Below are 22,934 nucleotides of genomic sequence, written 5' to 3'. Positions count from 1 at the left end.
TTATCGACTTTCATCAGAAATGTGTATGTCTCTGGAGTGAATCACTGCACCAATAATATATCACAGCTGAATGTCAAAACCAATAAAGAACTGAGTAAAAGTGTTACACAATCAGAGAGGGAATAGAATTACACTACATGAACATTCTCATTTCCAATCCAGAAACAGTGTTCTAAGCCTGTTCCTTTAAAAGCTCACCTTGACAAGGTGTTTATTTAATTTTTATTTCAGTTTTCATTGTCGTTCAGTTGCAACTTAATGCAAAGCATTGCTGAGCACAAACCACAACCAAGTATTGTATCATTCTTTATAGTCATTCAAGATATGATAAATATGATGACTCCATCTACTACAATGTGCAGCCAAGTGACAACTGCTGCACTGGGAAACCACGCGATAGCTAAAATCAACTGAAAATGTGAATCAGGGCGTGCTTTTAATGAGAATATGGATGAATAAATTAGACAGCCCAAGCAAACCCCACACGGTTGTTCCCTTTGTCGAAAATGGAGTAATATTCTCTAATGAACACATCGCCCAGAATCCAGAGTTTTCCAGAAGTGAAATCAAATCCACTGGAGCAGCTTTTTTGGTAGGAAGTCGGCTGCAAAAAATGGAGAACAATTAAAACTGAGTCAGATGTGTATCTCCTTTAGTGATCTCTACAGCATGGTCAACAATCCTGAAAATTATTCCATTCCATTTTTGATATGTTAAGTTTATTCTAGCACACCATTGCTGTCCAAAAACATACCTGCAATGTGTACGCTGTGGGGGGAAGAGGATAGTCAACTCCATTGATTGTGAAGACCACGTTGGGCATGGTGGACACATCGTTACAGTTTATGAGGTACTGCAGGAAAATAGCAACAGTATTCAGTCATTTGGCTGGAATTTATAAACTTGACACTGAAATGGTGGTCCGCACGTCACAGAGCCGCCATGATGAAAATCATTTAAATGGTTAGGGCGGACCCCCCCCCTGCCCTGCTCTGATGACATGGATGGGGCGGGCAATCACTCCCTGGCAACAGAGTCAGGTGCCACTGTGCAGGCACTGACACCATTTTTAAAGGGCTTCGAGCCCCTTCATTACATTTAAACGTTTAAAGGGATATGGGTTTTATAAAATTTAATTAAATAATCTCGCCCCTCTCCCACCAACCCCCGAACAACCATAGATCTAATTACTTGCCCTCTCCAAACCCCCCCCCCCCCCCACCCCACAACACCAAAATACTATGGGGGGGGGAGGAATTCAGATGGTAATTTTGTTGAATGTCGAGGGGAGATGGTTAGGTTCTCTCTTGTTGGAGGTGGACATTGCCTAACACCTCAGTTGTTACAATGCCACTTGCCACTTATCAGCTCAAGCCCCATTGCAGACTATTTCAGTATCTGAGGAGTTGCGAATGGCACTGAACATTGTGCAATCATCAGCAAACATCCCCACTTCTGACCTTATAATGGAGGGAAGGTCATTGATGAAGCAGCTAAAAATGATTGGGCCTAGGACACTAGCCTGAGGGACTCCTGCAACAATGTCCTGGGGCTGAGATGATTGGCCTCTACCAATCACAAACATCTTCCTTTGTTCTAGGTATGACTCCAACCAGTTTGGCAACATCATGCTAAAACATTTCTAAATACTTTTGCTCATCTAAATGTTAAAGCAATAATAGGATTGTGGGTTATGCATTTCTTCTGACACTATGGTCTATTTCAGGACTGCTTTTTGTCCTTAAGTGAGATGGTTCAAGAATGTAAAGCTCCTTCACCTCGAACCTGCTCCGAATGGTGATGCATTTCTAAATATTTTTGGGCCAGTACATCCATACACAGTGATTGCTGCCTCATATTTATGGAATTTAGTTTAACACCAACATCCTCCACCCCCCAATAAATACTGAGGGAATTTCTGCAGAGTCAATTAAATGTGAGAATGTACAATATTGTTACAAATGTACCTATTTTCACTTTGTAATGACTTAAATGATCTGCTATATGCTGCATTGTGAATCAATCATTGATGCACACTCAGATACTCCGACAACACAACCGATATTGTAACACGCCATCTCTACCTCGCCATTGTCATTTCGAGTTGCTCCAATGGACTGCTGAATGTGTTTGATGGGTCTGAAGGCACCATAAAGAAGAGAAGTGCCAGTATCAACAATGGCAGAACAACCCTTCTTGCAGGCCACAACCTCATCATTAATTGTCACTCTGAGGGAGAAAAATGCATCAAGAGTTAGTCAAGCATCTAAAACTGTCACCCTTATTAGACTAACTGAACAAGTTAATACCATGCTGGGTTTCCAAGTTATCTGACACATTCGTTTTATTTTCTGTAAATGCTAATGCAATTGAAATCTTCAAAATGGTTGAAATATTTTATTCCTTCTTTTCTTCTGGCTCATATGTTTCACCATAGTTTGGTAAAATTATTTTCTGGGACTTCAGTGGAAAAGCAGAAAATATCAATTTCCATATTCCACTGGCACTAACAGCTGTTGGTCCTAAGATGCCAGGAACTGATGTCCCAATTCCCAGTTCGGGACAGTGTGATGGGAAACCTCATTCATGGGCACAGCTGTTAACAAAGCAACAGTGGTTTGTAATGACACCAACAGTTCCACCAATCGTATCTTTGTATTTACAATTACGCAGCAACTTCAGGCTCATATATCAGGCCAGTTGTCTCTACTGAACCACTTAGGCAATAAAAATGCCCATACAGTGGAACATTATGGTTTCCTCCAGACAGACACTTGCCTCATTATGTGAACATGAGGAAAACATAATTAGCATGGTATGGTCTATTAGTACCAAGAGAATTTTCATGTGGTCCCTATTTACGGAAACACCAAGTAAAATAAAGCTGGTAATGCTCAGGTGATTTAAACATTGATTGTATGATTGAAAGGCAGCAAATGAGATTTCTACTGTAATACACCTGCCACAAATGTTTTCCCAGTAATTATAAAGAGCTACTTCAGTAGCACATTGACTCGATAGAAGTGATCCTTTCCGAGGTTAGTTTGTCAACAGTCACTTTCAGAACTATTCCAGTTGCAGATGGGTAATCACTCACTTGTCAATAAGTATTTGCCAGTCGACTTTGCCAGTGACGGGAACCCAGTTAATTTGACCTGTGTAATGTCTCGGATCAACTCCACCAAATAATATTTCACTTCCGGGCTGACGTCTGTAAGACAAAAGTAAATTTAAAAGACCTCAGAGACAAAGAACAATCTCATTAACATATTTCTGGTTCAGAGGTTTTGCACTTGATGATGTCATTGCCTATTGGATATTGTATCAAATCTTCATTTTTCCAAATCAGCTACTAAACGTCATTGATTGTAATATTTCCCTATCTTTGCCAGAAATACTCCAGGAAATTCCTACCAACCAATAGGATGCTATCGTTAAAAACGAGAATTATGCCTTCTAAATGATTTATACAGGATTTATTCTGGGTTCTGTTGGATTCCATTGGTTTCAATTCGAAGTTGGGTTGATTGCACCAGAGAAGAGATTCAAGGTTTGAAAACAAACCCATTTGAAAGAAAGGACTTGCATTGATGTCATGCCTTTCACATCCTCAGGATGGCCCTAAGTGCTTCTCCACCAATTAATACTTTTGAAGTGTATTTAATGTTGCAGTGGAGACAAATGTGGCAGCCTGTTTGTACACAGCAGAATCCCACAAATAAGCTGAGGTAACTGAGTAGAAAAGATGCCATGTACTAAGTGAGGATAGACAGGGCTTTAAGTCTAATACCTCAGCAGAAAGACACTAACATTGATAATGCAGTACTCCCTGAATACTGCAGAGGATCTTCAACAATGGAATGCTCCCTCGATAACACACTATGTGCTCAAGCTTTGCATTCGGCTTGAACCTATGGCGTTGAGGTAAGATGACTCTTTAGGTGAAAGCAAAAGCAATCACCCTGCTTCATTCAGGGAAATATGATGCAGCAGCAAATAGGTAAAAATGTTTACCTTGATAGGTACACAGAAAAGAGGGACTCCTGCACCAGATGCTGAGACATCATGTTATCAAATATTGTTGTGGTATTTGGTTCTGTAAGAGATGAATAGCCCAAGCCCAGAATTCCATCAAATTTAGCATGGAGAAAGACAGTGCCAGGTTCGGATAGACTTAAACCAAATTCTTGCTTGCTCACAGCAATGTCTGAAACCTAGAAAAATAAGATCACATGACAAATCATGAGGAGTTAGTTTAATTTTAAAACATCAACTGGAAGCTCGAGACCCTGTCTGTTACATCATCAATACACATCCTCTCAGCTGTCTGGCTTCTGAACTGATAGAACTCATTATGCTTGAGTCTGAGGTCTTTGTATCTTTGACTTCAACCAAGAACTTTGTAAAGCAATTATCAATTTGATTTACTTGATGAAGGTTACAATTTACTTACTCTGACAGTGTCATATCCCAGTTTTCCAGTCATGCTGCCTGTCCCATAGTGGATAGCTATGTACTGCTTGGCTGAATAATACGTTGAGGACTTGCTTGGGTTGTATCTGTGATGCGCCACTGCAAAGAAACATCCATTGCATGAAATTAATAAAAACATTTCAGCATTTAGTTTAATGCTGAATCAAACGTGTCGAAAAATAATCTATTTTTTCACATCTAAGAAAAAGTTTGCTTTTGTTAAGAGCAGCCCACCCAATTTTCTTTAGCCTCATCTGTGTATTACCTTGAAGGGAGATCCTGGGAAAATAAGGAGGGTCAGGAGCATTATAGTTGAAATATGTTTAGGTCAGCCTGAAAGATATTGTCTGTTTGTGTGTGGGGAGGGGCTCTGTGGTGAGGTCTGAGGTGTGTGTGTGTGTGGGTGCATGTGGGTGCATGTGTGTGAGTTGAGAGTACACACGCATGTGCAAAGGAAGAAACCAATGCTGGATTAGGGGAAGTCTATTGGCCTCTTGTTCGCATACTCATTGGATAAGCTTTAACCTGGTAAACTTCAACGAGATGCAGTACTGAGGAGAATGTGCCTTCCTGTAGATTTTTGATTTTTTTCCATTTTACTTACGCAAGTTAATTATTATTAAGCATTAGCAACATCCTTCTTTCTACTTTTCAATCAGTTTTCCTGTCTCAAATTCTGCAATCTCCATTTTCTTTGCTAGTAACTATCCTGCCCAGGAGTGAGGGCTGTGCATGTCTCGATACACACCTGCACAGAGTTCTTTCCCGCCAGTTAAAAAAAAAGAATGGGTAGGGTAGAACCCTGCTCTTTAAATATTTCAATTGGAATAATATAGATTTTAAAGGAGGTCCAACATTAAACCAAAGTTTGACATGACATCAGATGTACACTTCATGTGACGTTAATCAGAGTGATTTGAGGCTACCATCTTCAAGGTTTTTCACTCCAGAGACAGAATGGGCCCGAGCAACTGATTTCTAATACGAGTTTAACATTGGTGCAAAATGGAAATTGTTTAACACAATTGCTAAATTTGCAGTGTAAATCAACTCTCTGAGATTTGCCAAGAGGGAGCCGAAAACACCACAGCTGACACCTCCAAGATATCAAAGCTCTGTTAAATTTCTCTCCAAGCCCAGAATTAACCAAGTGAAATTTTCGGGTTTCATCCAATTTTACAAAGCACATGTGCAACTGTGACTATTCCAAAAATATTAATCTCTTCCAATCTGTGTTGCAGAGCTGACCCTAACATGAAGAAAAGTCAAGAGGGGAAGCATGTTTAACAGCTGGGCAATATTTACTTACGGCATGCCTCTTGGGAACAGTAAATTGATGGAACCCAAAGAGTGAATGAGCCAGTGTCAAAGACGACAGTGAAGCTTTGTGGTGGATTCCCAATGCTGATTGTTCCATAGTATTGCAACTGTGAGCAAGAATAAGAACACCACAATATATCAACTGGTAATATTTCAGTGCAGCATGTGTTAGCAGGTTCATATTCCTCCACACCCATCAGAAAATATAAATCTCTATTGAAATCGCATGGTACAGAAGCAGAAGTCTGCAGTCTATTTAAATGCAAGAGAGATCATGAGTAAGAATAAGTGATCACTCTGTTTCTATGTTTATACTGAATAATCTATTTCATGGTTGAGATGATGTTGAGCCTTTTGACCATTAGCTCTTTTGATTTCAGGTAACATCTCGACTCTAACTGATGCTAACAAGACTGCCAGCTTTGCCAAAAGCCCACGCAGCAGCACAAGTCATCCTTGTTAAGGGTATCTAGAAATATTGACCCTGTAATCATCAGCATTGAACAAGCAAGTAACTGCTCATCAGTAAGCTCACCAGTAATTCCTCACATTGAACTAGAAATCCTACCTCCACAACAAAAGTATTGAATGCTGTGATCACCAGTCCTTTAGCACCTGTCAACAGCCCAAGCTCGAACCGCTGAATCTGATCTATTGACTCTTGCTGTGTAAGTTATAGCAGGTTAAAGATCGACACCATATGGTCAACTAGCACAGACTATCTGCAACTGAATCATTACCCTTGACTAACAACCAGCTCTCAGAAGAGTATAAATTATAGGCAAAAGTTGCAATAAATATAAGTTAAGATGTAAATGTGTGTATTTCCCTCTTTTTTGCTTATAAAACTGACAGATGACTTACATCCATGTAATTAATCATTGGTTCTGATGAATCCAGGGATTGGGTACAGTCGGATCCTTCAAATTTTAAGCAGGGATCATACGGATGATTCTTCAGGAATTCATCCAGCAACCCTTTCTCCCGGAGAACATCACGGACAGATTTTCCCTTAAACAAGGGCACTCTGTACAAAAAAGAAGGAAGTTACAAATATCATCAACGTTTACTGTTCCTTGCTGACAAATTATTTTTTCCATCTGTTGTCTTGTGATGATTTCCTACCTGATCATACATTCAGAGAGCTGAATGCAAGCAAGTGTGATGAGTAGCCACTTCATGTTGCCAGTTGGATGGGTTCAGAGACTCTTCGGAACCTAAAGTTTGGGGTCTGAGTAGCAACGTTTATACTCACTGACACCAACCATTCCATTGTCACGAGGACTCAGATTAGATCATTCAATATGAAAAGTAAATATTAATGTAATCATGATTAGTTCATCTCAAACTCAATCCCTTGTATTAAGGACTGTCTTTAACTTAAGTGGTAACGAACTGAGAACATGTGTATTATTATAAATTATAATACATATTGTAGAATTAAAGATTAACCTAATGACCAATAACACAATCATAACTATACTTGCAACTCGGCTAAAAACAGGTTTATCAGAACCATAAATTAGCATTGTCACAAGGGCATCAAAAGATAAATAGCTGTCTCACTGCTGGATATAAAATTTAACTATTTAGCCACTGCGGAGGTTGGAATATGTCCAACGTTGAATTTCCAGGAGTGTACTACCTGATTATACTTTATTAAAAACATAAGAACAAAAGAAATAGGAGCAGGAGTAGGCCAATCGGCCCCTCAAGCCTGCCCCGCCATTCAATAAGATCATGGCTGATCTGTCCCAGACCTCAAATCCTCTTTCATGCCAGCTCCTCAAAGCCCTCAACTCCCCGATATTTCAAAAACCTATCTACCTCCTCTTTAAATACTATCAGTGATCTAGCCTGCACAACTCTCTGGGGTAGAGAATTCCAGACGTTCATTACTCTCTGAGAGAAGAAATTCCTTCGCATCTCAGTTTTAAACGAGCGTCCCCTTATTCTGTAACTATGTCCCCTAGTTTGAGATTCCCCCACTAGTGGAAACATCTTCTTTTCTACCCTGTCAAGCCCCCTCAGAATCTTGGACATTTCAATAACATCACCCCTCATTCTTCTAAATCCTAATGAATAAAGGCCTAACCTGTTTAACCGTTTTTTATTTATTTATTTTTTTAGAGATACAGCACTGAAACAGGCCCTTCGGCCCACCGAGTCTGTGCCGACCAACAACCACCCATTTATACTAACCTTACAGTAATCCCATATTCCCTACCACCTACCTACACTAGGGGCAATTTACAATGGCCAATTTACCTATCACCTGCAAGTCTTTGGCGGTGGGAGGAAACCGGAGCACCCGACGAAAACCCATGCGGTCACAGGGAGAACTTGCAAACTCCGCACAGGCAGTACCCAGAACTGAACCTGGGTCGCTGGAGCTGTGAGGCTGCGGTGCTAACCACTGCGCCCCTTCAGCCCAGGAATCAGCCTAGTGAATTTCTTTTGAACTGCCTCCAATGCCAGTGTATCCTTTCTTAAATATGGGGACCTAAACTGTACACAGTACTCCAGGTGCAGTCTCACCAAACACCTTGCTTCTCTCTGGTCTTAATGTCCAGTAATCGTTAAATGGTGTTCCATATGACGAAATTAATGTGTTTCCATTTGGCAGGTGTGGTTTCCGTCACAGCTCCACCTCTGGCCCAATGAAATGCGGCATTAGGGGGAGCATTTCATTATAAATTAGTGGGAAGAGAAAGTACAGGAGAACACACATGCATTTCTCTCCTTCATTCGTATTCATTCAGAAATCTTAAAATTGTTGCAGCCTGTCTTTCCTTTGTAGCAGTGTTGCTTTAAACTGCCCCTTTTCCCTTGAGATGGGTCTGAGATAGTTATGTGTTGCCCAAGGGGTTAAAAGTTTCTTCACTATCAGCCTGCAATACATTGGGAATTGTCATCACAAAAAACTTGATTTTTTGGGAGTTTTGAAGTTTGCACAGTTGTGTGATTGTCTAGGGTGCCTTTGTTCCTGTTGGGGTCTGCAGGAGTGGGGGGGTGGGGGGTGGGTGGTGCTTAGACTCAATTAGCTCAGGGTTGGAGCTCTGATTATGGGAGATGGCAGTGAATGGATCCATTCTCACTTCGCTTTCAGTCCTCTGGTGAGTCATCCAAGTGCTGCTTACTTCAGGGGATGGTTGGTTCCCTTTTCTCCTGACTTTGGGGTTGGATTCATTGATAATCTTCCCTTTGTCCTCTGGGATATTCCTGCTTTCAGGTATTTGTCCCTATTCTACTGCACTCCCCTGCAGCACTTCGACTAGGTGAGGCATCACCCTCGCTGTTTCTCTGCCCTCTTGAGGACTTTCTTTGTCCCAGCAGGTTTCTGTAAATGCTGCTAGTAATCCTGGTGGGGGGCTTCTGGTGTCTGCATTTACATCGGAGGATGTGGGGTTTAATTTTTCCAACATTTCGCGGTTGGCTGATCGGACAGTAAGGGTTTTCATTTGGCAATCCTCCCGTACTTCCTTTAACTTATCTTCTTTGTCCCATTTTCCCCTTTCCTCCCTCACTTTTTGCCAACCCTGTGCTTGTCAGTCCGTTTTATTCTCGGCAGGGGTCCCTTACAATTCCCCAACCCTCTGCTGGAGGGTCCTCCAAATGCCAGTACAGGACTTAGGGGTGCAGATTTCACTGCAGATTGAGGTTTGCCCTCAACCTGGCACATGTGGCAACTCCTACAGTACTCCATCACATCTTTGTGGAGTTTTGGCCAGTCAAACTGCTGTCTCTCCGTCGCCTCTGCAGCACCACTAACTGCTGAACCACTGTCCAATCTTTGTCCTCAGGTCTGTGAGTAGAACTCCATTTCTCATCAGCACCCATTCTTTAAATAATAGCAATATGGGACTCCCTCTGCTTCAATTTCAGTCTGGGCAGCCTGTGATAACTCTCTCAGAACTGGGTCGGCTCACTGAGCCTCAGCTCGGGGAGATCCATTTAATCCATCCCCTGGGTCCTCTAACTTTCCAAATAAAGTTTCAGACAGACAGACCTCATGGTCATCTGCCTGCAGTGCCAATTCAGTCTCCTCTGGGGCAGCTGGTTTGATCATGGAACAATTCACTACACATTCAGGGGAACTACAGGGGACCGTCTCCTGCCACTGCCCTATCTCTCTGACCTCCTGTGGTCTCTCTATCACTACTGGGGCAGCTACCATCATCGCCCCCGCCAGATCATTACCTAGGAGCAGGTCAACCCCAACCACAGGCAAACTAGGGACAATCCCTACGGTCACCGGTCCCGAAACTAGATCGCACTCCAAGTGCACCCGATGTAAAGGTACAGGTGTACACTGCCCTCCAATACCATTTACCACCATCCTGGTATTTACTGCACTCTCTGTGGGAAAAGGTCAGGCCTATTCCCAGTTAAACAGATTGAGTGGCATCTGTATCCCTGAGTATTACTAGGGGCTTGCTTGTCCCACTCGAGGAGTATTGGTTCACTCTCCCTTCAGACACAAAATCCTGATAACCTTCAGGAATCCGATTAAATTTTCCTGCACCAACAGCAATATGTCTTCTGGGTCTTACTATTGATGCAGTTAAAGCCACAGCTTTCCATCAGGGTCCTTTCTCCTTCACTGCGCGGGTGTGCCCTGATCAACCCGACAGGCTTTCCCAGTAGTTTCCAGCGGTCAGCTCTTAGATAACCTGCTTTATTACAATGGAAGCACACAGGTCTCCGGATCTCACTCCCACTTACAGCGCTATCCTTTTTGGCTGGAGGAGGGCCCCCTGTGTGTCCTGCTTTTCTTTCTTTCCCAGGATTGCTTGGGCTTCTATCACCTTCCCACCCTTTGTACTTTTCAGATTTGTGGGGTTGACTAGGAAAGGTTTCTCCCCGGGGAATCGATTTGTGTATTAGAGCAAACACAATCCGCCAGAACTGCGGCTTGCCTTGCTCTGTGTAATTTTTGTTCCTCCACATGTGTCTTTATGGAGAGGGGGAGAGAGTTTTTAAATTCCTCTAGTAAAATCACCTCTCTGAGGTTTTCACTGCTGGGTAGCACTTTAAGAACCTCAACCACTGGTCAAAAGCCAACTGCATACTTCTCTCAAACTCCAAGTACGTTTGATCAGTCTGTTTCCTGAGGGTTCAGAACTCCTGGCAGTACGCTGCCGGTACTAGCTCATAAGCCCCGAGGATAGCATTTTTTGTTAGTTCATAATTCGATGAACTCTCATCTGGCAACAGGGAATAAACCTCATGGGCTTTTCCTGTTAGCTTACTTTGGAGAGGAAGGGTCCAATTCTCAGCTGGCCACTTTAACTGCCTTGCAAGTTTCTCAAAAAATACAAAAAAAACTTTCTCAGAAAATGCTTCCTCGTCTCCCTCATTAAATTTTGGAACCAGTTGGGAAAATTTTTAAAACTCAGTACACAGCCCTGCACCACTTGTATTTTCCATGCTTTCACTGGGGTTACTCTGTCGCCCACTAGCTAACTCAAGCTGCCTCAGCTCTCTTTCCTCCTCTTCCTTCTGGAAACTTCTTTCTCTCTCTCTCTCCTGTCTTTCTCTCTCTCCCTTTCTCTCTCTCTTTCCCTGTCTTCTAATTCAAGTTTCCTCTGTTCTAATTGTATCTTTGCTAGCATTGCCCTGTCAGTGTCTATTTCTAACCCTCTTTCTGCTTCTCAGATTCGAGGGAAAAATGGTTGGTCACTCGTCTTAGGAGTTCCGATTTCCTAGTCTTGGCATACGCGATAAACATACACACAACTGGATACAGAGGAGGGGAAAGAATTAAAGGGAGAAGGTTTGAAGTTGTAGATGGAATTCAATTACTGTTGTTAGTTCTGCCGTGAAGTCTTAGATTGAAGTTAAGTCTTGCAGTTCTCATTGGGGACCAGTGCACACTTTCAAACTTGTTTCTCTGGTTCCAACAAGGCTGCAGGGGACTTTGGTCTTGAGGCTTGAGTCACTTCTGTGTGTCTCTGGAATGTTGTGTGAGAGAAGGAGAGACAGAGAAGGAAAGAGAGAGACCTTGCTTCTCTCTGGTCTTCAAAATTGCAGACTGTCTCATAACTTTACTGTGATGCACAATTCAATCACTTCCCAGGTTAGTCATGTGTCTAGCTCTTTGTTTGCAACAGCATCGTCTGCGAGGATAGTTGATTCTTCAAAGCCCAATAGACACACTCAGTGGGGGGTGGGGGGGAGGGGGTGATAGAGTGCTGTCTCTTACACAGACACTGACGCTCAATGCCTTTTGATCATCACTATTGACAAAACTCCTCTGTCTAATTGAGTCAGGGAGCATTTCCATCATCTCTCTATGCAACTCTTTCTCAGAATGCAAATCTTCAGCCATATTTTCAGCCATTCAGATCTGTGTTTTTTTTAAACAAGTTATGTTCAAGATTCAGTAAATGTTCAAATAGTGTTCCATGTGAATAAATTAATATGTATCCATTTGCTAGGTGTGGTTTCCATCACAGCCATTTTAACAGCGGACCTTCTGACTGCTCAGGTAAACTTTATCAAAGAAAAGCAGAGTTTCTACAAGTGTTCTACACAACATGCATTCCCTCAACCAAAACCATCAAAAGAGATTAACTGATTATTCATCCCTTTCTTTTTTGTGGGACTTTCCTGTGTGCAAATTGGCTGCTGCGTATTCCAACAAAACAATTGTGTCTACACGTGGGTATTAACTGATTTCAACCATTGTAGTGCAATTGTTTCTAGCATTTTCCAGCCCAATTAATGGAAAAAGCCAGGGTTCCCACTCCTGTTTATTATCCACTGGACTCAGTTGGAATATTGTATCTGTGGACTGTGGATAAGGACAGGATGAGGCTTTGCTTTGAATGCTGATGTGTCCAACAGCCAAATTTCCTTCTTTATAAAAGTTTAAATCAAGAATGGCCACTTTGGCGAGTTAAGCAGTTGCCAATAGAAGTGAAACCCAGCATTTCTCAACTCGGTTTAGAAATTAAAAGGGAAAATTTGTGCATTGCACATAAAGACATACAGGAATTGGCTGCTAATTCCCATCATATTCTCCTGAAGCAAACGAACAGTTATAGCACAGCCTTATGACTCTGTTTTTCTACTGCTTCTTGTCATATAATCAATCCATTTCAGTTACAATTGGTTACCTTGCATTTTTCTGTTGTCCAAGAAGAGCTCGCAGTTTATTTTTCCATAAAGGAGGATTGATTCCCCTTACACATGAATAGCAACTGGTTCTTTGCTTGATAATCTGTTGCCCCATTCTGGAATGTATGATATTTAACTGACTATTTTGTGCTCTAATTAGTATATATTAATTTGGCTGACCCAACAAGGGCACAGAAATGGTTCACATCATCTCATGGCAGCAGAACTTATTCTTCCAAAACTGTTTCTTTCTTATGTGGGTCATTTGCATGTCCTGCTTGTTACCAACTCTGTTTCCCCCAAGTTAGATTACTGGACATTCTGTGAGATGGTGATGCAAAATGTAGGGACACAACAGGTGAGTGAACCAGTGAATCAGATTTAGAAACAAAAACCTATAATTCTTCAAGTTGAAATTTCTTCTTTAAGACCTGTGTTGAATCCCCTGTGCAATAAATCATGTGATGCATTTTCATTGAAATTCTCTTGCTGTCGCTAGTGCAAGACTTTGGTAGCTGTGGGCACCTTATTGTATTATTGAGTCCCAAGATGTGTAAAAAGCTCATGGACTAGGTCTGCATTTGATAGCTTTGGTGCCCTTACAAGCATCCATAGTAAAAGTAAGGAAATCTCTGGTTCAGACAAACAGTGCATGTTTTATTTGCATGATGCAGTTGTCTATTGTAGTTTTTGAGGCTGGTAACCATAGAAAGAAAAAGGACTTGCATTATAGTGCCTTTCATGGCCACCTGACATTCTAAAGCACTTTACAGCCAATGAAGTAATTGTGAAGTGATCTAATTGTTGTAAAGTAGGAAATGCAGCAGCCAATTTGCACACATCAAACTCCCACAAACAGCAATGCGATAATGACCAGATAATCTGTTTTCTTATGTGATGTCGTTCGAGGGATGAATATTGGCCAGGACACTGTGGATAACTCCCCTGCTCTTTTTTGAAATAGCACCATGGGATCTTTTACATCCACCTGAGAGAGCAGATGGGGCCTCTGTTTAATGGATAGCAAGAGGCTATGGTGGATAGCAAGAGGCTTTTTCCCAGAGTGGGGGTTTCAATTACTAGAGGACACGAGTTCAAAGTGAAAGGGGAAAAGTTTAGGGGGATATGCGTGGAAAGTTCTTTACGCAGAGGGTGGTGGGCACCTGGAACGCATTGCCAGCGGAGGTGGTAGATGCGGGCACGATGGAGTCTTTTAAGATGTATCTAGACAGATACATGAATGGGCAGGAAGAAAAGAGATACAGAACCTTAGAAAATAGGCGACATGTTTAGAGAGAGGATCTGGATCGGCGCAGGCTTGGAGGGCCGAAGGGCCTGTTCCTGTGCTGTAATTATCTTATCTTTGTTCTTTAATGTCTCATCCAAAAGACAGCACCTCTGACAGTGCAACATTCCCTCAGTACAACACCAGAGTGTCAGCCTAGATTTCTTGCCCACATCCTGGAGTGGGAATTGAACCCACAGTCTTCTGACTCAGAGGCAAGAGTGCTGCCAGAGGCTCTTCCTGTTGCTTAAAATGACCCAGTGGCATATATATTCACCTTTTGTATTTAAAAAAGTCTTTCCGAGTGAGCAAGTTTAACACTCCCTAACACATAAAGGAGGTTTGCTTAATCATTCCGATCTTGTTTTTGTAAATGTCTTCTCAGAGCTGAGCTCGTCTTGACAACTCCTCTGAGACTCTGGTGCCTCAGAACTCTGGTTGGCATGTTCCTCCTCTGAGACTGTGGCCCTGTGTTCCGGATTCCCCAGCCAGCAGAAATTACCTCTCAGTGTCTACTCTGTCTAGCTCCTTCAGAATCTTATAAGTTTCATTGAGATCATCTCTCATTCTTTTGTAATGGCGATGTCAAGTGGTGGTGCTACCAAGCCACTCTTGGTGATGGACATTGAAGTCCCCCACACAGAGTACATGTTGTGCCCTTGCTACCCTCAGTGCTTCCTCCAAGTACTGTTCAACATGGAGGAGTACTGATGCATCAGCTGAGGGTGGGGGTGGTAGGTGCTAATCATCAGGAGGTTTCCTTGCCCATGTTTGACCTGATGGCATGAAACTTCATGGAGTCCGGTGTTGATCTTGATAACTCCTCTGAGAGTCTGGTGACTTAGAACTCTGGTTGGCATGTTCTTCCTCTAAGATTCTGGCCCTGTGTTCCGAATTACCCAGCCAGTGGAAATAACCTCTCAGTGTCTACCCTGTCAAGCTCCTTCAGAATCTTATAATGAGAGATCATCAATGAGATCATCTCTCATTCTTCTAAACTCCAGAGAATATAGACCCAGTTTAATCAGCCTCACATCATAGGACAATCATCTCATCCCAGGGACCAATCTAGTGAACTTTCACTGTACTGCCTCTGATGCAAGCATGTCCTTCCCTGAATATGGAGATCAAAACTAAGCACAGAGAGTGAAATACAGATTGGGACATACACATGGGATTCATGTAGAATCTGAAATTTTTATGATGGATTCACAGAACTGTTAGGTATTGAGTTCCAAGATTTTGACCCAGTGATGATAAAGGAACAGCAATATATGTCCAAGTCAATTTGGAGATGAACTTGCAGCTGGTGCTGTTCCCATTCATCTGCTGCCATTTTTCTTCTAGGTAGTGGAGGTTTACCAGTTTGGAAGGTGCTGTTGAAGAAGCCTTGGTGAGTTGCTGCAGTCCATCCTGTAGATAGTGTACATTGTAACCATGGTGCACTGGTGGTGGAGAGAATGGCTACCATGGTGTTTGTCTCATCAATTCAACACATCAATGCTTCCCAAAATTGGTATCAATTCATTACGATCCTTCAAAATGAAGTATGGCGATAAGACACAACACATTCATTTTATTGGTGCAGCCACATTCACAGCCAACCTGAGTATTTCAGACCCATATTCAATGGGCATCTGACTGAGCAGCCAAGTGACCGCAAACAAATGATCTCAATGTTAGCCAGACACTAATGAATTGTGTATCAGTCTCTGAGGTCACATGCTCAGATAGCAACACCCCAAGTAATTATCCAAATAATTTTTCATAGGTTTGTAAATAGAGTTTTGATTTCATTATCAGTTATAATAACATTAATAATTTTATTGACATTTAAAGTGATAAATTTTAGTTTGAAGTATGGCATTACTTAAATTGGAAGGAATATCTGTTTTTCCAACAAGGTCATCATGTTTGATATTTACCAATTATGCAAAAACATACAATTGCCTGAACTGTTAAAGGAATCTATAGACCATGGATAGGATTGATCTCGATCAGTATAACAGCAGCAACATAGAAACCATTCACAGAAGCATCTGACATTTCCCTTTTGGAGTCATTCTACTGCACAAAGGGACAAAGATGAAGTGGCTGCTCATTGCACTCACTTGCATTCAGCTCTCTGCGTGTTTAGTCACTGATCATTGTAACCTTGCTTTTGAATGCATTTTGTCACAAATGCAATTTGAAAATGGCAGAAAAATATTTTGAGTTTGCTTTAAACAATTAATTTCTGGATCTCTCTTCTGTCATTGGGAACATAGGGACAGGAGGAGGCCATTGAGCCCCTCGAGACTGTTCCACCATTCAATGAGATCATGTCTGATCTGTGACCGAGCTCCATATACTCACCTTTGCCTCATAAACCTTAATACAAAGAACAAAGAACAAAGAAAATTACAGCACAGGACAGGCCTTTCGGCCCTCCAAGCCTGCGCCGATCCAGATCCTCTATCGAAACATGTCGCCTATTTTCTAAGGGTCTGTATCTCTTTGCTTCCTGCCCATTCATGTATCTGTCTAGATACATCTTAAAAGATGTTATCGTGCCCGCGTCTACCACCTCCGCTGGCAATGCGTTCCAGGCACCCACCACCCTCTGCGTAAAGAACTTTCCATGCATATCCCCCCTAAACTTTTCCCCCCTCACTTTCAACTCGTGACCCCTAGTAATTGAATCCCCCACTCTGGGAAAAAGCTTCTTGCTATCCACCCTGTCTATACCTCTCATGATTTTGTACACCTCAATCAGGTCCCCCCTCAACCTCCGTCTTTCTAATGAAAATAATCCTAATCTACTCAACCTCTCTTCATAGCTAGCGCCCTCCATACCAGGCAACATCCTGGTGAACCTCCTCTGCACCCTCTCCAAAGCATCTACATCCTTTTGGTAATGTGGCGACCAGAACTGCACGCAGTATTCCAAATGTGGCCGAACCAAAGTCTTATACAACTGTAACATGACCTGCCAACCCTTGTACTCAATACCCTGTCCGATGAAGGAAAGCATGCCGTATGCCTTCTTGACCACTCTATTGACCTGCGTTGCCACCTTCAGGGAACAATGGACCTGAACACCCAAATCTCTCTGTACATCAATTTTCCCCAGGACTTTTCCATTTACTGTATAGTTCACCATTAAATTGGATCTTCCAAAATGCATCATCTCACATTTGCCCCGATTGAACTCCATCTGCCATTTCTCTGCCCAACTCTCCAATCTATCTATATTCTGCTGTATTCTCTGACAGTCCCCTTCACTATCTGCTACTCCACCAATCTTAGTGTCGTCTGCAAACTTGCTAATCAGACCACCTATACTTTCCTCCAAATCATTTATGTATATCACAAACAACAGTGGTCCCAGCACGGATCCCTGTGGAACACCACTGGTCACACATCTCCATTTTGAGAAACTCCCTTCCACTGCTACTCTCTGTCTCCTGTTGCCCAGCCAGTTCTTTATCCATCTAGCTAGTACACCTTGGACCCCATGCGCCTTCACTTTCTCCATCAGCCTACCATGGGGAACCTTATCAAACGCCTTACTGAAGTCCATGTATATGATATCTACAGCCCTTCCCTCATCAATCAACTTTGTCACTTCCTCAAAGAATTCTATTAAGTTGGTAAGACATGACCTTCCCTGCACAAAACCATGTTGCCTATCACTGATAAGCCCATTTTCTTCCAAATGGGAATAGATCCTATCCCTCAGTATCTTCTCCAGCAGCTTCCCTATCACATTTGAATAATAAAAATCTATCAATCTCAGATTTTAAATTTACACTTGATCCATTTGTGGAAGAGAGTTCTAATTCTACCACCTTTTGTGTATAGAAGTCTTTCCTAATTACACTCTGGATAGGTCTGGCTCTAGCTTTTAGATTTTAACCACCAGTCCTAGACTCCCCAACCAGCAGAAACAGTTTCTTTATATCTACTCTATCTGTTCCCCTTAATATCTTGAAAACCTCTTTCAAATCACCCCTTACCCTTACAAATTCTAGGGAATACAACCCTAGTTTGTATCATCTCTCCTCATAATTTAACCCTTGAAATCCAGGGATCATTCTGGTCACCTTATGCTGCACTCCTTCCAAGGCCTTCCTAAAGTGTGGTGCCCAGAATTGCTCACAGTACTCCAGGTATGGTCTGACCAGGGCTTTGTATAACTGAAGAATGAATTCTTCCTGTTGTATTCTATTCCTCTAGATTTAATGACCAGAATTCATGATATGTTCATGATATTAACAATGTCTATTTGTTTACTGGGCTGATTTACCTTAGTGCCCAATTTTTCAGTCAGCTGCCTAGTTGCACAGGTGTGGAATGTCTACAAGAGATCAGAAATTTGGACAGACAGACCACCAGCATGCTCTTCCCTCAGTTCCTCCTGCTTGGGATGTTGTAGCCAGCTCCATTTTGTGTACAAGATTGCGGGCACACTTTTCAGACCAAAGCCTTATTAACTGTATACCACTGTACCGCCACCTCTGGTGGGTCTGTTCTGCTGGTGGAACAGGACATACCCGGGGTGGTAATGGTGGTGTCAGAGACATTGTAAGGTATGATTCCGTCAGTATGACTATATCACGCTGTTGCTTGACTAGTCTGTGGGACAGCTCTCCCAATTTTGGCATAAGCCGCCAGATCTTTGTAAGATAGACTTTGCAGATTCAATAGGGCTCAGTTTGCCATTGATGTTTCCAACGCCTTGGCGAAGCCAGGTGGTCCATCCGGTTTCATTCCTTCTCTTAGACTTTGTAGCAGTTTAATACAAGTGAGTGGCTTGCTAGGCCATTTCAGAGGGCATTTAAGAGTCAACGAAGAGTCCCCGAACAGTATTTATACTTTCGGATAGATGAGTACTCCTCCATGTTGAACAGCACTTGGAGGAAGCACTGAGGATGGTAAGGGTACAGAATATACTCCGGGTGGGAGACTTCAATGTCCATCACCAAGAGTGGCTCGGTAGCACACTACTGGCCGAATTCTAAAGGACATAGCTGCTAGACGGAGTCTGCGGCAGGCGGTGAGGGAACCAACAAGAGGAGAAAACATACCTGACCTCGTCCTCACCAATCTGCCTGCCACAAATGCATCTGTCCATGATAGTATTGGTAGGAGTGACCACCGCACTGCCCTTGTGGAGACAAAGCCCCATCTTCACATTGAAGATACCCTCCATCGTGTTGTGTGGCATTGCCATCATACTAAATGAGATAGATTTCGAACAGAGCTAACAACACAAAACTGGACAGCCATGATGCACTGTGTGCATTCAGCAGCAGCAGAACTGTACTCAACCACATTCTGTAACCACCCAGATCCCTCTGTGCTGCAGTAATTTGTAGTCTTTCTCCATCTAAATAATAATCTGCCTTTTTATTCTTCCACCAAAGTGGATGACCTCACACTTGCCCACATTGAACTCCATCTGCCAAGCTTTTGCCCACTCACTTAACCTATCTTTTTCCCTTTGCAGATTCTTTGAGTCCTCATCATAACATGCCTTCCCACCTATTTTTGTATCATCCGCAAATTTGGATACACTACACTCTGTCCCTTGCACATCAGTGCAAAAGATAAGGCTGAAGCATTTGCAACAATCTTCAGCCAGAAGTGCCGAGCGTATGATCCATTTCGGCCACCTCCTGAAGTCCCCAGCATCACAGATGCCAGACTTCAGCCAATTCGATTCACTCCGCGTGAAATCAAGAAACGACTGAAAGCACTGGATACTGCAAAGGCTATGGTCCCTGACAACATTCCGGCAATAGTACTGAAGACCTGTGCTCCAGAACATGCCGTACCCCTAGCCAAGCTGTTCCAGTACAGCTACAACACTGGCATCTACCCGGCAATGTGGAAAATTGCCCAGGTATGTCCTGTACACAAAAAGCAGGACAAGTCCAACCCGGCCAATTACCGCCCCATCAGTCTACTCTCAATCATCAGTAAAGTGATGGAAGGTGTCATCGACAGTGCTATCAAGTGACACTTGCTTCGCAATAACCTGCTCAGTGGCACTCAGTTTGGATTCCGCCAGGGCCACTCAGCTCCTGACCTCATTACAGCCTTGGTTCAAACATGGACAAAAGAGCTGAACTCAAGAGGTGAGGTGAGAGTGACTGCCCTTGAGATCAAGGCAGCATTTGACCGAGTGTGGCGTCAAGGAGCCCTAGCAAAACTGGAGTAAATGGGAATCAAGGGGCAGACTCGCCACTGGTTGGAGTCATACCTAGCGCAAAGGAAGATGGTTGTGGTTTTGGAGGTCAATCATCTGAGCTCCAGGACATCACTGCAGAAGTTCCTCAGGGTAGTGTCTTAGGCCCAACCATCTTCAGCTGCTTCATCAATGACCTTCCCTCCATCATAAGGTCAGAAGTGGGAATGTTCGCTGATGATTGCACAATGTTCAGCACCAGTTGCGATTCCTCACATGCTGAAGCAGTACATGTAGAAATGCAGCAAGACCTGGACAATATCCTAGCAAGCAACATTCATGCCACACTAGTGCCAGGCAATGAACATCTCAAACAAGAGAGAATCTAACCATCTACCCTTGACATTCAATGGCATTACCTTCGTTGATTTCCCCCACTATCAATATCCTGGGGGTTACCATTGACCAGAAACTGAACTGGAGTAGCCATATAAATACTGTGGCTACAAGAGGAGGTCAGAGGCTAGGAATCCTGTGGTGAGTAACTCACCTCCTGTCTGCCCAAAACCAGTCCACCATCTACAAGGCACCAGTCAGGAATGTGATAGAAGACTCTCCACTTGCCTAAATGGATGCAGCTCCAACAACACTCAAGAAGCTCAACACTATCCAGGACAAAACAGCCTGCTTGATTGGCACCCCATCCACAAACATTCACTCCCTCCACCACCAACGCACAATGGCAGCAGTGTGCACCACCTACAAGCTGCATGTCAGCAACACACCAAGGCTACTTAGACAGCACCTTTCAAACACACGACCTTTCCCACCTAGAAGGACAAGGGCAGCAAATACATGAGTACACCACCACCTGGAAGTTCCCCTCCAAGCCACACACCATCCTGACTTGGAACTAAATCACCATTCCTTCACTGTCGCTGGGTCAAAATCTTAGAAATCCCTTCCTTACAACACTGTGGGTGTAGCCACCTCACATGGACTGCAGTGGTTCAAGAAGGCAGCTCACCAGCACCTTCTCAAGGGCAATTAGGGATGGGCAATAAATGCTGGCTAGCCAGTGATGCCCACATCCCATGAACAAATTAAAAAAAACTCAGGGAATCGAGCAATATGGGAGCAGCAGGAAAACAGAAGTTCAGCCACAATCATATTGAATGGTGGAGCAGTCTCGATGGTCCATATGGTCTACTACTGCTCCTATTTCTTATATCCAAGGTTATGTGAAGAAAAGAGCTTAAAATTGTGAAGGAGAATAAATAGTTTAATTGAGTGTGTAGAACAATGACAGATGAAGTTCAACATATCAAAGTCTAAAGCAGCATTTTGGACATGAGAGTATTAGATGGATGTGTAGTCTCAATGAGAAAGCATTGGTGAGGACTAAGCCACAAAAAGGTTTAGGTATCCAGGTACTTATTTACCAGGTACTTAAATGTTATTCAAAGCTAGCCACGAGGTTCAAAAACTGATCAAAAAGACCAATGAGATGTTGGGATTCATTTCGACATTCAGATTTTAAAAAGAAGAAAATCTCACCTGACTCCACTAGTTTACTGTCATCGGTAAACTTGGCCAATTGAGTTGCACTGAGCATCTGTTGATGTACATTAAAACAATAGGAGACCCAGTACCAATCTCTGGGACACTCCACTCAGTACTGCTTCACAAATAGAAGGCTATGATGAGAGGTTAGTCAAATGCTTTCTGGGAATTGTCAGGCTTAGTCCAGGAATCAAAAATTACCCAAAAGAAGCGGTCAAGGTCACAGTGGCTTAAAGCAGCTATTAAGAAGCAACAGTTTCGATACGATACGTAAGATAAATAAGCAGAATAGATAATGGACCCATCACAGGTGAGAATAGTTTAGAGGTCCCGATCGGATGTGTGGACAGATGAAGTAAATTAATGCTGATCTTCTCAGCTGGTGGTGGCAGTCTCTTCTGCTCTCAGTCTTCTTCAGCTAATCAGGGTGTTAGGCCGAAGCCAGCATGGATCAACCTCAGAAAGCTCACGACTGTCTGATGTACCCTTCCCCTTCTGAGTGCCTGTTTATACACCTTTCTTTCGGGGGCTGGTGGGTGTCTCATCTTCCCAAATTCCAGCCCCTAGCCCATGAGCTCTTCGGCCCACTGAGTCTGTGCCGACCATCAACCACCCATTTATACTAATTCTACACTAATCCCATATTCCTACCATATCCCCACCTGTCCCTATATTTCCCTACCACCTACCTATACTAGGCGCAATTTATAATGGTCAATTAACCTATCAACCTGCAAGTCTTTGGCATGTGGGAGGAAACCGGAGCACCCGGAGGAATCCCACGCAGACACAGGTAGAACTTGCAAACTCCACACAGGCAGTACCCAGAATTGAACCCGGGTCGCTGGAGCTGTGAGGCTGCGGTGCTAACCACTGTTGCCGCTCCATATATAGAGAGAAAAGGAATAAGAAACGAGAAAACTCAGATTATGCATTTCATGATTGTATTTTATTGAGCTATTTTAGGATATACTGTAATAAAGAGATTCCAATGGATAG

The 22,934-nt window shown here is 42.9% G+C and overlaps 1 protein-coding gene across 1 annotated transcript; it reads right to left on the bottom strand.

Annotated features, from left to right (window-relative positions):
• Window positions 1-460: 460 nt before the first annotated feature.
• LOC137384113 (pepsin A-like) lies at window positions 461-6,974 on the bottom strand. Its single transcript, XM_068057724.1, has 9 exons — window positions 6,926-6,974; window positions 6,658-6,830; window positions 5,783-5,900; window positions 4,454-4,572; window positions 4,015-4,214; window positions 3,098-3,211; window positions 2,085-2,229; window positions 755-853; window positions 461-604 (listed from the first exon to the last, which is right to left on the bottom strand). The coding sequence occupies exons 1-9, from the start codon at window positions 6,972-6,974 to the stop codon at window positions 461-463; spliced, it is 1,161 nt and encodes a 386-aa protein (XP_067913825.1).
• Between the last annotated feature and the right edge of the window lie 15,960 nt (window positions 6,975-22,934).

The sequence above is a fragment of the Heterodontus francisci genome, chromosome 25, assembly GCF_036365525.1.
Source record: "Heterodontus francisci isolate sHetFra1 chromosome 25, sHetFra1.hap1, whole genome shotgun sequence".
Classification (NCBI taxonomy): domain Eukaryota; kingdom Metazoa; phylum Chordata; class Chondrichthyes; order Heterodontiformes; family Heterodontidae; genus Heterodontus; species Heterodontus francisci.
This window is presented reverse-complemented; position numbering and strand designations above follow the sequence as displayed.

Excerpts from the sequence above, each read along its gene's own strand:
- LOC137384113 (XM_068057724.1), bottom strand. The coding sequence starts at position 6,974 with ATGAAGTGGCTACTCATCACACTTGCTTGCATTCAGCTCTCTGAATGT. Across the intron at positions 854-2,084 it reads CTCGAAATGACAATGGCGAG|TACCTCATAAACTGTAACGA; the intron begins GTAGAGATGGCG and ends ATTTTCCTGCAG. Across the intron at positions 605-754 it reads CCACAGCGTACACATTGCAG|CCGACTTCCTACCAAAAAAG; the intron begins GTATGTTTTTGG and ends CATTTTTTGCAG.